General features: G+C 45.2%; 1 protein-coding gene across 10 annotated transcripts; it reads left to right on the top strand.

The window, feature by feature from the left end:
* The first annotated feature begins 68 nt into the window (after positions 1-68).
* On the top strand, positions 69-7,467 carry LOC147992176 (uncharacterized). 10 transcript variants are annotated; one of them, XM_087528319.1, is made up of 4 exons: positions 69-1,694; positions 1,761-1,817; positions 1,898-1,971; positions 5,982-7,467. In XM_087528319.1, exons 1-4 carry the CDS (start codon positions 69-71, stop codon positions 6,115-6,117), a joined length of 1,893 nt encoding a protein of 630 aa, XP_087384445.1. In that variant the 3' UTR covers positions 6,118-7,467. The 10 variants fall into 10 exon arrangements, with proteins under 10 accessions (XP_087384445.1, XP_087384446.1, XP_087384449.1 ...); XM_087528320.1 differs by having other exon boundaries at positions 69-1,679; XM_087528323.1 differs by having other exon boundaries at positions 69-1,679; positions 1,914-1,971.
* Positions 7,468-12,332: the final 4,865 nt, after the last annotated feature.

Consider the following 12,332-nt stretch of genomic DNA (forward strand, 5'->3'; position numbering starts at 1 on the left):
TTGGCACCCGCCTCAGGTACAAAAGCCCCACCGTCCTGTCCGCGTCCCATTTTCTCAGATCTGGACGAATGCTTGCTTCACCTCTGGGAGCCGCCGCAGAGGGGGGGGGGGCTAGGGTTCCTCCTTCTTTTTCGTGGTGGGAGGGGAAAATTCGCGGCGACAATAGATCCTTTGCTCAGGTTGTCGCATCTCCACCTCCCACAAAAATCCCACCAAAGAATCCTGAGATTGGGAGGCGAAGTGGAGGCGGAGAGATGAGGGGAGATGGTTTTGGTGCGGGCAGGCACGGCCGTGGGGCGGGGCGCTTCGGCCGTGGTGGCGGCCGGGGGCGAGACAGCAACGTGTGGAAGCGCAAGGAGGATGCGGGGCAGTCCTCAACCACCAAGGCGTCGGGCTCTGGTGACACGGGATTCGACAAGTGGGAAGCCGCGGCGGGCTCAGGCGGATCTGGACTGCCTCGACCTGACCGCTGGACGACGGCCACCAACAGCGAGGGTGGGGACAAAGCTCCACGCCGTCCTCATGGGAAGTCTCCTACCCCCACTGTGAGGCGCGATCTTCCCGTCAACGCTGGTAACCCTAACCCCATGCCTGATGCATGCCAGATCTTCAACCTTGTGGGTCACTACACTGCTAGATGCCCGCAGGCTCTGTGTGAGCGTTGCAAGAGAAAGGGTCACCTGTCGATTGTCTGTACTGATTTGATTCCATGGGAGTGTATTCCTGCTATGTGTGGTTTCCAATCTAAGGGGCAGGGTTTTTGCTATTTTCCTGATTATAGCATGGAGAGGCAGCCTCAGAGAGAGAATACAAATGTTCTGATCACTATTGTAGAGGGTAATATCTCCAAGCAAGATCTGCAGGATGACATGGGGGTGTACATCGGTCAGGGCTGGAGATGCTCTGCTCATCTCTTGGCCCCTAACAAGTATGTCATGAGGTTTCCTAACGTTAGGGAGGTAGAGCGTGCCCTTTTTGTTGAATATATTACCCTGAAGAAACACAAGACTGTGGTTCGCATCACTCCATGGTCTGATGACATGGATTGTGAGAGTCTGATGGAAATTGCCTGGGTTAGAATCAGCAAGATCCCTTTAAACAAGAGATGTGAGAAGAATGTGGCATTTGTGGGTGGGCTTGTCGGTGTGACCTTGGAGATTGATATGTCTACTCTGAAAAGACCTTCATCTGTCCGGGCTGAAATTGGATGCCGCAGTGTGGATGAACTTCCTGGTTCTGCTGAGGGGTGCATGGGGGGACGTTTTTACAGATTTCTGTATGAAGTGGAAGAGGTTGTGGTTAGAAATCCTCCTGTCGAGGATGACCCTGTGGCTGTTAGGAACCAGGATAATAACAACATCACTACCCCAAAGAGAAAAAGACAAGAAGGAGGGGGGGTTGAATCCTCGAAAGGAGCCCAGGCTCCTGTTGAGCTTGGTAACTCCTCCTTCAGGGGGGGCAAGGCCTGTCGCCTGATTCCCTCTGAGAAAAAGCTTGATTCTGAGAAGACCAATGCAGTAAAGGACGACTCTTCTGATTCGTCGGAGAGTGATGAGGATACGACCCTGTTCATTGAGAAATTGGCAAATGAGCATTCTGCTCTGGTGTCCTATGATCTGGCATTTGAGAACAAGCAGAATTGCGAGGCTCAGGAACCCGTGCCGGAGTGCACAACTTGGGTGCGTGATATACAGGTGAATGATATGCCATGTACTGTGAAAAAATCTTCTTACGCAGAAATAGTAACTGGTGTCTCGCAGGTGTCTGAGGTGGTGGGAGAGGCTGATCCTAATATGAAGATCTCAGATGATTATCTGGTACATTTACCATCACCTGACTGCGAAGATGAGATCGTCCCAACTCCCCCTTTGGTTCCTGAAGCTAACCTGAGGTTTAGTCTTTGCTGTGCTCAGGGGGGGCAGGCGGATATGATGACAAAGGCTATGGCTGTGAAGAAGAAAACCATGGAAGGTAATACTTCAAACCCCAGAAATAATTCTTTTGCTGCTTTAGGGGATGCTGAGTTGATATGTAGAGCTAATAAAATGGGAGTTTGCATTCCTGACAATGATTTTACATGCATTGACATTTTACGCGAGCTTGAGGAGGCTAGAGAAAACTTAATGAATAAACAGAATTCTATGAACAAAGACAATGATGTCGATAATAACATGTCAGTGATTAATGGTCTAGGAAAAAAAGCCCCTCTTAGCTTAACTTGGCTGGAGCAAGATGAGTATTTTGAGGATGAGTTCGTTTCATCCAAGCATGGCAGTAAAAAGAAAACCCACAGATCATCGGTTAAGATTTCTAGGCCTGTGACTAGAAGTCAAAAGAACCTGGTGACTGAGGATAGGAAGAATGGTGGTAACTCTGCCCCGGCTCCTGGCAGGGTTACCAGGGCCAAGAAACAAAAAAACCGTTCCAAATGAGAGGTCTCATTTGGAACTGCAGAGGGGTGGGCAAGAAAGGTATGGCCACCTGCCTCTCTGATCTAATTAGTGACCATACACTCGACTTCATAGGGTTGCAGGAGACTATGAAAAAAAAAATCTCCTCTAAATGCTTGAGGAAGATTGACCCTTTTAATATATTTGAGTGGGTCTGGATCCCCTCAAATGGCAAATCTGGTGGGATTTTGGCTGGGGCCAGAAAAGGCAATCTAGACATTGTCCATAGCAACACTGGTAGATATATGATCCAACTTGACTTGAAAGATATCAATAAGAAGAGTATATGGAGTATGTTAGTGGTGTATGGGCTAGCTCATGAAGATAAGAGGGAGGAGTTCCTGACTGAACTCGCTCACTTCTGCTCCTCCATGGATAAGCCTTATATTGTGGGAGGCGACTTTAATATATTGAGAAATGGGGAAGAAAAGAATAAGAAGGCCCATAACCATAAGTCCATGGATATGTTTAACTCTGTTATCAATGCTTTCGGCCTGAGAGAAATTTTTTGTAGTGGTGGCAAATACACCTGGACCAACAACCAATTCCATCCCACTTTAGAAAAGCTAGACAGAATTCTGATGTCTAGTGACTGGGAGGACTTATTTCCTCTCGTGGCGGTTAGGAAGCTTGTTCGCGAGCTTTCTGATCACAATCCCTTACTCCTTTCCTCAGGCGACTCGGGTAGAGAAGCTCCTAAGCCTAGAGAGTTCAGGTTCGACCTGGCCTGGCTCAAAAATGAGAACTTCTTGCCCTTAGTTGAGAAAATCTGGTCCAAAGCTGTTAAAGCAAAAGACCCTATAGACATTCTCAATATTAAGCTCAAAAGATTTAAAACCTTCTTTAAAGGGTGGGGATCCCACAAATATGGTCACGATAAAAAAAGGAAAGAAGAGCTTAGGCTGGAACTAGCCGCTTTGGAAGAGCTGGAAGAAGAAGGCCCTTTGCTGCCTGAGATGTATAATAGGAAGGTTGACATTAACTTTGAGCTGCACGAGATTCTAGTGAATGAGGAAATTTTCTGGCTTCAACAGTCCCATGAGCGCTGGCTGCTCAAAGGGGACCTTAACACTGATTACTTCCACAAGATAGCCAATGGGCGCAAAAGAAAAAACACCGTTCACACGTTGAAGTGTGGTGATGTGGAAATCGAGGGCACTGATAACCTAATCTCACACGCCACAGAGTTTTATAAGGATTTGTTCGGTCTAGCACCTGGTAACATCTTTCACATGGACCTTGGTGCGTGGGATGATTCGGAGAAACTTACGAAAGAGGACAACGAAGAGCTAACTAAGGACTTTTCTGTGGAGGAGGTGAAAGAGGCTCTGTTTGCAATGGATACCAATAGAGCACCTGGCCCGGACAATATTCCTGCAGAGTTCTACCAACATTGTTGGGATATTGTCAAAAATGATATTATGAGGATTTTTAGGCACTTCCATGATGGGACGCTTGATGTGCAGCGTCTCAACTACGGAGTGATCACTCTTCTTCCTAAAGTTTCGGGCGCTGAACGAATTCAACAGTTCCGACCCATCTGCCTCCTTAGGTGCCCGTATAAGTTGATTACTAAGACTATGGATAGAAGAGTTGAAAATTACGCTGATAAGCTGATTAGCCTTTCGCAAAATGCTTTTGTGAAGGGTAGGAATATTATGGATGGTATCATGTCTCTTCATGAGATATTGAACTACACGCATGTCAAGAAAAGAATTGGGGTGGTGCTGAAGTTAGACTTTGAGAAGGCTTACGATAAAGTCAACTGGGAGTTTCTCTTGGAATGTCATAAGCTGAGAGGCTTCGATAAAACTTGGTGTGGATGGGTGAGACAAATCCTATACAATGGTACGGTCAGCATCAAGCTGAATGGTTCTGTAGGACCATACTTTCAGAGCGCGAAAGGGGTGCGCCAGGGAGATCCACATTCCCCCTTCTTGTTTAATTTGGCTGCAGATTGCCTAAATAAAATGATCAACAAGGCTCAACAAAATGGCCTGCTAACTGGTTTAGCTGCTGATCTCATCCCAAATGGGGTGTCCATTCTGCAGTATGCAGATGACACGATCATTTGCCTGGAACATGACATGGAGAAGGCAATGAATCTTAAGATCCTGTTATACATGTTTGAACTGATGTCAGGGCTTAAAGTGAATTTTCAGAAGAGTGAGGTTCTGACTATTGGGGGAGATGCAGAGATCGATAAGGGGTATGCTGAGCTTTTCAACTGTGAGATTGGACACTTTCCAATCAAATACCTGGGGATGCCAGTGAGCTTTTCCTCTTTGAAAGACTCGGTGTGGGAATTTATTGTGGACAACTATTTGAAATATTTTGGGACTTGGATTGGGCATGCTGCCTCTATAGGGGGCAGGCTTACTCTGCTTACTTCGGTGCTGTCGCAATTGTCTCTGTACCACATGTCGATGTGGCTCATGAGTAAGACCTTTATAGATAAGCTCGATAAGCACCGAAGAAAGTTTTTCTGGCAAGGTTGCAATAAGAAGAATCGTTACTACCTGGTTAAATGGAAAAGGGTATGTAGATCGAAAGAGAAAGGGGGCCTGGGGGTCAAAGACCTCAGGAAACAGAATATCAGCCTTATGGTGAAGTGGTGGTGGAAACTTGAAACCCAGAAAGGGATGTGGCAAGATCTGGTAAAAGCGAGATATTTGTATAACAAATCTGTGGCCACAGTGTCCTCGAGATATTCTGATTCGCCTTGCTGGAAGGCTCTTCTGAAGGTTAAAAACTTATACATGGTGGGGAGGCGAATTACCTTGGGGGCTGGTAACTTGGCCAGGGTGTGGAAAGACTCCCTGAATGGTCTCCCACCATTTGAATTATCCTTCCCACGGCTGTTTGCAATTTTCACTGATCAAGATTGCACAGTGGAAAATTTCGGTGGTGCTGTGCCCTCTTCGTTCTTTAGACGCCGCCTTGACCCTGATCTGAGAGATCAATGGGATCAAATGCGTGCGTTAATTGTAGGCTTAAACCTTTCTGCTGATAGAGACTCGGTCTATTGGGGGCTTAATAAGAATGCCAAATACTCCACTAAATCTATGTATAAATGGCTGGAGAAGCCGATTAGTGGCTGCAACCATAGATGGATCTGGGAAGCTAAGCATCCGCTTAAAATCCAGGTTTTCCTATGGCAAATGGCACAAGATGCAGTTCTCACCAGATCGGTGATGAAGAGGAAAAAATGGCCAAGAAACCCTGTGTGTTCCTTCTGTGGCCAACTGGAAACGAGTTCGCATTTGTTTTTCTCCTGCCATGTGGCTCGTGTGGCCTGGAGATCTATAGGTGTGGTCCTGGGGACTGACACATGTCCTAACAATGTTTGGCAATATTATGTGTGGTGTAATATGTTCTTGCCTAAAAGAGATAAGTTCTTCACTGTTGGCCTGGCGGCTGTGACTTGGGCCATCTGGCTGGCCCGTAATAGAGCTACCTTTGAGAAGAAATTGATTAAATCTCCGTTTGAGATTGTGTTTTCGGCATGTTCCTTTCTTTTGTATCGGGCAGGGCTTCAAAAGCAGGGGACGCGGAGGAACTACGTCAAGGTGCAGAGATGATCCGCTCGAGTACGTCCAGGCTGATGGCGTTGTGTGAGAAGGCCAGAAGTGCAAAAGATGATGATGGAGAAGTGCTGGCTTGGTGATTAGCCTGGAGGCGATTCTCCTCGGCTTGCATGCTGTTTGTTTCTCTTAGCGTTCTGAGTCCCTTTTGGTCTCGTGCTTAGCTGGTGGTCAGGGATTTGTATAACTGTATGGTGTTGTCAGGTTTTCGCCCCATAGTGCTCGTCACGATGGCGGGCGAGCACGGTGGGTTTCCTGGCAGTGCTTTGAACTCACTACCTCCTTTCCCTCCTCTCTAACTTCCTGGAACTGATGTATTTCCGTTTAATGCAAATGGAAAGGGGTACGCCCGGTTCAAAAAAAAAACAGAAATTTGGACAAATGGTTACATGAAAAACCTGCTGGTGAAGAACCTATTGTATTGGGCTTAGGGCAAAGGATAAGCATGGTTGTTAATATAGCTGATGCATTGGCCTACTTGCACCATGATTCTAGAAGATCCATTGTCCATCGTGATTTGAAGCCTAGCAATATCCTCCTAGACGTTGATATGAATGTACATTTGGGTGACTTTGGCATTGCAAACCTCGTACTTCAATCTGGGTCCGCAACAGTTGGACAGTCAAGTTCAGGCACAAGTTCAAGCAACTCAGTCGGATTGAAGGGGACAATAGGATATATATAGCTCCAGGTAACGGCCATCGCCAGATCTTGTATTTGTTTAAGATTGTAACATGGATACTAAAGATCTATAGTGTACTATTACTCAATTAGTTTATTTTTAACCTTTTCCAGAGTATGCCAATAGTGGCCAAGCATCAACATGTGGTGATGTTTTCAGCTTTGGAATAATCATTCTAGAGATGCTGATAGGCAAAAGACCAACGGACTGCATGTTTCAGGATGGCCTCAGCATTGTCAACTTTGTGGAGAGGAACTTCCCAGATCAGATAGTACGTATAATCGATGTTCATCTCCAAGAAGAATGCTGCGGATACATTCATGGAGCAGACGAAATAGGAAACATTGTCTATCAATGCGTTTTGTCGCTTACACAATTAGCACTTTCTTGCACGTGTGTGCTCCCGAAGGAAAGAATGATCATGCGAGAAGTAGCCATTAAGTTGCACGCAATCAGAGTGTCATATGTTGGAGCGACCAAGGTCCAGCAAGATGAAGCTCGTACACAAGCTCCATCAGGAGATAGGGAGGATCTGGCAGAAGCGCGAAATTCCTCTTGAAGTGAAAATAAGATCGGTTCTACTAAGAACAGGTCACCCTAGAGAGATTTACATGTGAGATTGCAATGTGTCTGTAGTCAGTAGAAACAAAGACCACAGATTAGCCACGAGTATAGTGCTGAATCTGACACAATTAGCATATTGTACATATGGAGATGAGTGGGCATATACAACAGAACATACTTCGTAATCTATCTCTTTATTAGCACATTCGACCAAACTAGTATCTTGTGATAGAGTTCATTCTTGTTTGATCTGTCTTAAGTTGCTATCCAGAGGATAGAGTCCCTGCCACAGTATTAATTTTGCAATACAAAGTGGCCATCATACTGGGTAACTCGGCCAGGTTCACACCAATCAAGAAAACTAAATCATGAATGACACTATACCTTTGCTCCCGGAATTGTACGAATTCCTTTCATGTCTTCACACCATGCTCAGTTAAACATATTATAGGAAGAGGCCTCATAGCCATGAACGTACCAACCATCTGCAAAAACAGGAAATAGTTAAATACTCCCTCCGTCCCACAATATAAGAGCGCTTTTGACACTAGTGTAGTGTTAAAAACGCTTTTATATTATGGGACGGAGGGAGTAGTCAATAAATGTATGTTAGGCCGACGCATATTTTTTGGATTAATCAAAGTCTAAACTGAACTGCAGCTTATGTTATTTACTTTAGTGGAAAGGAGTTCTCGTCTTCTCATTTATTGTTTTTTCTAGTTGTATAGAATCACATTTTCCTTCTATTTTACTAGATCTTACATCAGCTCAAACCTTGGATGTAATCACGTATGTAATCTGTTCAATTTCGCTTGACTTGGCTGCAGCAGCACCAATTTCGCTTGACCTGCTGGTGTCTAAACGTAGCTCAATCAGGTCCATCAGGATTCAGGAGGCACGGTCGAGGGAGTCTCACAGATGACTCTAGCTTCCTGAAGCAGCTGTAATGACCGTTGACGTTCGACTTCGACATGATGGAGTTCCTGGTTTACTATGTCGCGGCGAGTCATCTTGGCAGATCATATGTTGCTGATGTAGTCACCTATTAGCTTGTACAATTGGGTGCTGGTTGAAGTTTGTGCCCAAGAATGCAACGGTGTACTCACTCTTTGTTGTATAATACCGAAGACTGACTGATGTAGTGAGGTACTTGACGGAAATTGCTAATGGAGCAAAAACTCAAAAACTAACCTTTTAAGTGTCAAAAAAGTTCTAAATAAAACATGCGTAACGCCATAACGGGCGTTGTGGTAGAGATGAACGGTGAGCGTACGGGCATTGCACAGCATGGCGTAACGGATCCAAGGGCTGACATAGGGCTGATCTGCTGCGGAGAATTCCATCAACTTGATTTCAAAATAGTCCAGGCTCGTGCGCTCACGGAGGACGAGGAGGTGGTGCATGACGGCAGGAGCTGCTTCTGCCGACGATGCCCATGCCCGTGGTGAGCCTCCAGAGGTGGCGCCAGCGCCTGGCGAGCACGCACGTCCGCACGGACTCCTGCGCCGGGAGGAACGAGAGGAGGTGGTGGAGGATCTCGTCCGGGAGGGCGCCGATGAGGTCGACGCCGCTCGCAGCCATTTCATCGAACAGGTTGCGGGCGGCGCTACGGGACAAGGATCGCCAGGCTATAAGCGTGGTGTCGGGCCGGGAGAACGAGAGGTAAAGAGGGAATTATCTGTCGTCGCCGCCGGCAGCTTGAGCGGAGAGACGCAATCGGACGGAGAAGAGAGCCCCCGAGTAGATATAGGAAGCTGAAGGAAATTCGTAGCCCTGTGAACCAGCAGATGGCGTACCCTGATCCTTTTCATTTTCAGCCGTCAGATCAAAATTATTTATTACGTACTAGCAAAAAGGCCCGTGCGTTACAATAGGAGAAAAATCATAATCTCTAATGGCCATGATCACATTTTACTGCATCACCAAGATATACTATCACTCAATTTCGTGAAATCATGAACATTTTATCAACTCGTGAACATTTTTCAAATTCATGAACACTTTTACCAATTTTCGAACATTTTTGAATTCATGAACATTTTATACTATTTGCAAAAAAATGTGAATATTTTTTAACAATTTTATTTAACCGGCGAACATTTCTAGAACGGACAGACATTGTTTTTGAAATTGGTGGAGTAATTTTTAAAATTCATGAACATTTTTGTGATTTAACAAACATTTTCTCAAATACATGATCATTTTTTTAATCAGTGAACATTTTATGAATGAATAAACTATTTTGCAAGTCACGAATAGTTGTTGAATTTTTAGGATATTTTTTCATTCATGATTTTTTTTGAATTAGCCAAATTTTGTTCAATTTTGTTAACATTTTCTAATACACGAGCTTTTTAAAAAATCATGAACATTTTCTGATTTCCTAGACATTTGTTTTCAAAATTTGGAACTTTTTTGAATAAGCAAACACATTTTTATAAAATCACAAACAGCCCGTGCATTGCAACTGGAGAAAAAAAATATAATCTCCAATGTCCATGACCAAATTTTTCCGCATCACCGAGATACACTATCACTCATATTTTCGTGAAATCATGAATTTTTTTTAAACTCATGGACATACTTGAAACTGAAATCTTGAACATTTCTTAAATCCATGAACATTTGTACAGATATTGCAATATTTTATAAAATCATGAATATTTTTTGAATTTATGAACATTTTATACTATTTACAAACATTTTTAAAAAAAGTTATGAAATTTTTAAAAAGGTAGTGCATCCTGCAGTAGTGCACCCCTAATCCTGCCGAGTGTGGTTTATATGTGGATGTTACAAGCTTGCTCCTAGAGCTGTATTGGGGAGGAAGGAAGACAGGCCAAAGCATAGGCTGCTCCTTCTCGAGGAATGTGTGCTCTACTGATCGTGTGAGTGAGTGGTGTCTTGCCTGTGTTCATGTGCCCGCGTACATGAGGGCTCCTAAGGGGTTTTATGGGTCAACCCCCAGGGTTACAATGGTAAAGTTACAAGGTTGTGGAGTCGGGTTGTCATCGTCCGAGAAGCCGGTGCTGGGACCCGCAGGGTGTCAGGGCTCGCCGAGTTCTCCAGTCGTGGGCCCCGTGTGCCAGGGGGCACTTTTCTCCGTCTTGTCGATTGTAACGGAGTGGTCGGGTCGAGTCCGCTACAGTGGTGCACCGCCAGGTCGCCGTCTGCTGGCATCAGCAGTGACGACGGGGTGTGCTCTAGCCACGCCGGCCTCGGTCAGCGGGGTAGGTGGGGAACTATTGCCACGCCTCTGCTGGTCAGAGGAGTTGGTGGAGCACTATTGCCACGCTCATCCCCCTAATGAGGACTCGTCCCATCGCACGCCTTGGATGGGACGGGAGCTGACCCGTGGCTGGGTTGAGGAACACGCCATGGAGGAGTTGGCTTGCTGGGAAAGCCATAGTTCGCCGGACTGTGTCGGCTTGTGCCAGCCGTCAGGGCCGGGTTGCCATCTTGGTCGGGTCGAAGAGTTCGGTCGGGTTGAGGGACTTGGCCGTGTTGACAAACCCAGCCAAGTGCGGGCCGGACTGAGAAGCGATGCCGGCCCTGATGTTTTTGAAAAGGATTCGGGTTCTGTTGCTTGCCCGGGGTTCATCCCCCGACAATGACTATTTGGAGCGTTCAATCGACTGGAAGGGGGGGAGGTAAATTGGAGACTTACCAGATTAAGAAGCTTATTCTTCGAAGAAATAAAAACTAAGGAGCGCAAAGAAATAGAACCTAGAGTAAGCATGTATTCAATGTGAGGACAAAGTCATCAAAACAGTGGAAAGCATGCAAGCTAAGTAATAGTAGAAGTAAACAAGACGAACAAATAGGCATGTACACTTAAATACCACCCGCTAAAAAGGTATAACTAAGCAAAAACGAAATAGAACATGTAAAAAACAGTGGAATGAAAAGTCTTCAGAGAGAGGAGGAGACAAAGTCTTCACAACATACAAATACAAAAATTTAAAGGGTGAATAAATTGAAACCAGTTGCTCGGGGAATATGTCGTGACAGTTTTATGTCTGATTAGAGAGGCTGAGATTTAAATCAAAAGACCAAGTTTTCATCTTATTCTCCTTGAACTAAGTTTAGTTAAACCTCGTCTAATCACTCATGATAGATTTTCAAGGTAGATATCTAAACATTCACAAACATGTTCTACGGTTGTCCGCGATGACTCTTGGAAGTTTTGAACTGAAGCCTAACCGTCTATAAGATCACAGTCTTAAAGAGTAACAAGTCTCCATCTCACTTAGAACAGATCCTTTAGTGATGCTCAATCTCTTTGATTGTGGGTATTTGAGGGTTTTTCTCGCTAGGATTCTCTCAAATGTTTCAGGAGGATGGGTTACTATAAGTGACACTTGTTGAATATTAATTCGGAGCAGCCAACTAACTAATGGTGGAGGGGATGACAACGTATAGACAGGGTCGCAACCCGAGGTCCTGATATGACCATCGGATGGACAGACTGACCAACCAGCTGTTGCCAGCTTGGCAGCGGTCGGAAATTTTAACTCTCGAATTACTCACGGTAGAAAAGCCATACTGTAAACTGCTGATTTTTCTAACTTTTCAGCGAGAACATTAACTACAACGTCCTAAAAAAAATGATATTTGGCCTACACAACTATTTTTCGATGTGATGCCAACCTACGACACTATTCACCGATGTGATGCTATGCCTACGATGCACGTTTAGATTGCATCAATTTAGTGTGACCTGCCGAACAAGGTGGAGGTGGATCCAGGCCTAAATCCCAATCTTCAACAAGTATACTATTTTTTGATGTGATGCCTATACCTATGCCTATGGTGTACCCTTTGGATTGCATCCATTTAAGTACGGAGACGGGGGGTGCCAGCCAAGGCCCTGCCCCCCCCCCCCCCCCCCCCCTCCCCCCCAACATTTGTGATTTAGGCTTGTTAAAAATGGGTGTTTTTGATGGATTGGCTCACCCCAACAAGGTTTAACAATACTCGGCCCTCCTCATCCTATTTTTCTGGCTCCGCCACTGATGATGATGATGATGATAATGATCAGCACTTAGACAG

This window comes from Triticum urartu, chromosome 1A (assembly GCF_056163025.1).
Source record: "Triticum urartu cultivar PI428250 chromosome 1A, HENAU_Tu73, whole genome shotgun sequence".
Classification (NCBI taxonomy): Eukaryota; Viridiplantae; Streptophyta; class Magnoliopsida; order Poales; family Poaceae; genus Triticum; species Triticum urartu.

Coding starts and splice junctions, on each gene's coding strand:
- LOC147992176 (XM_087528305.1), top strand. CDS start 69: ATGCTTGCTTCACCTCTGGGAGCCGCCGCAGAGGGGGGGGGGGCTAGG. Junction 1,695..1,760: donor CTTGGGTGCGTGATATACAG/GTGAATGATATG, acceptor GGTGTCTCGCAG/GTGTCTGAGGTGGTGGGAGA.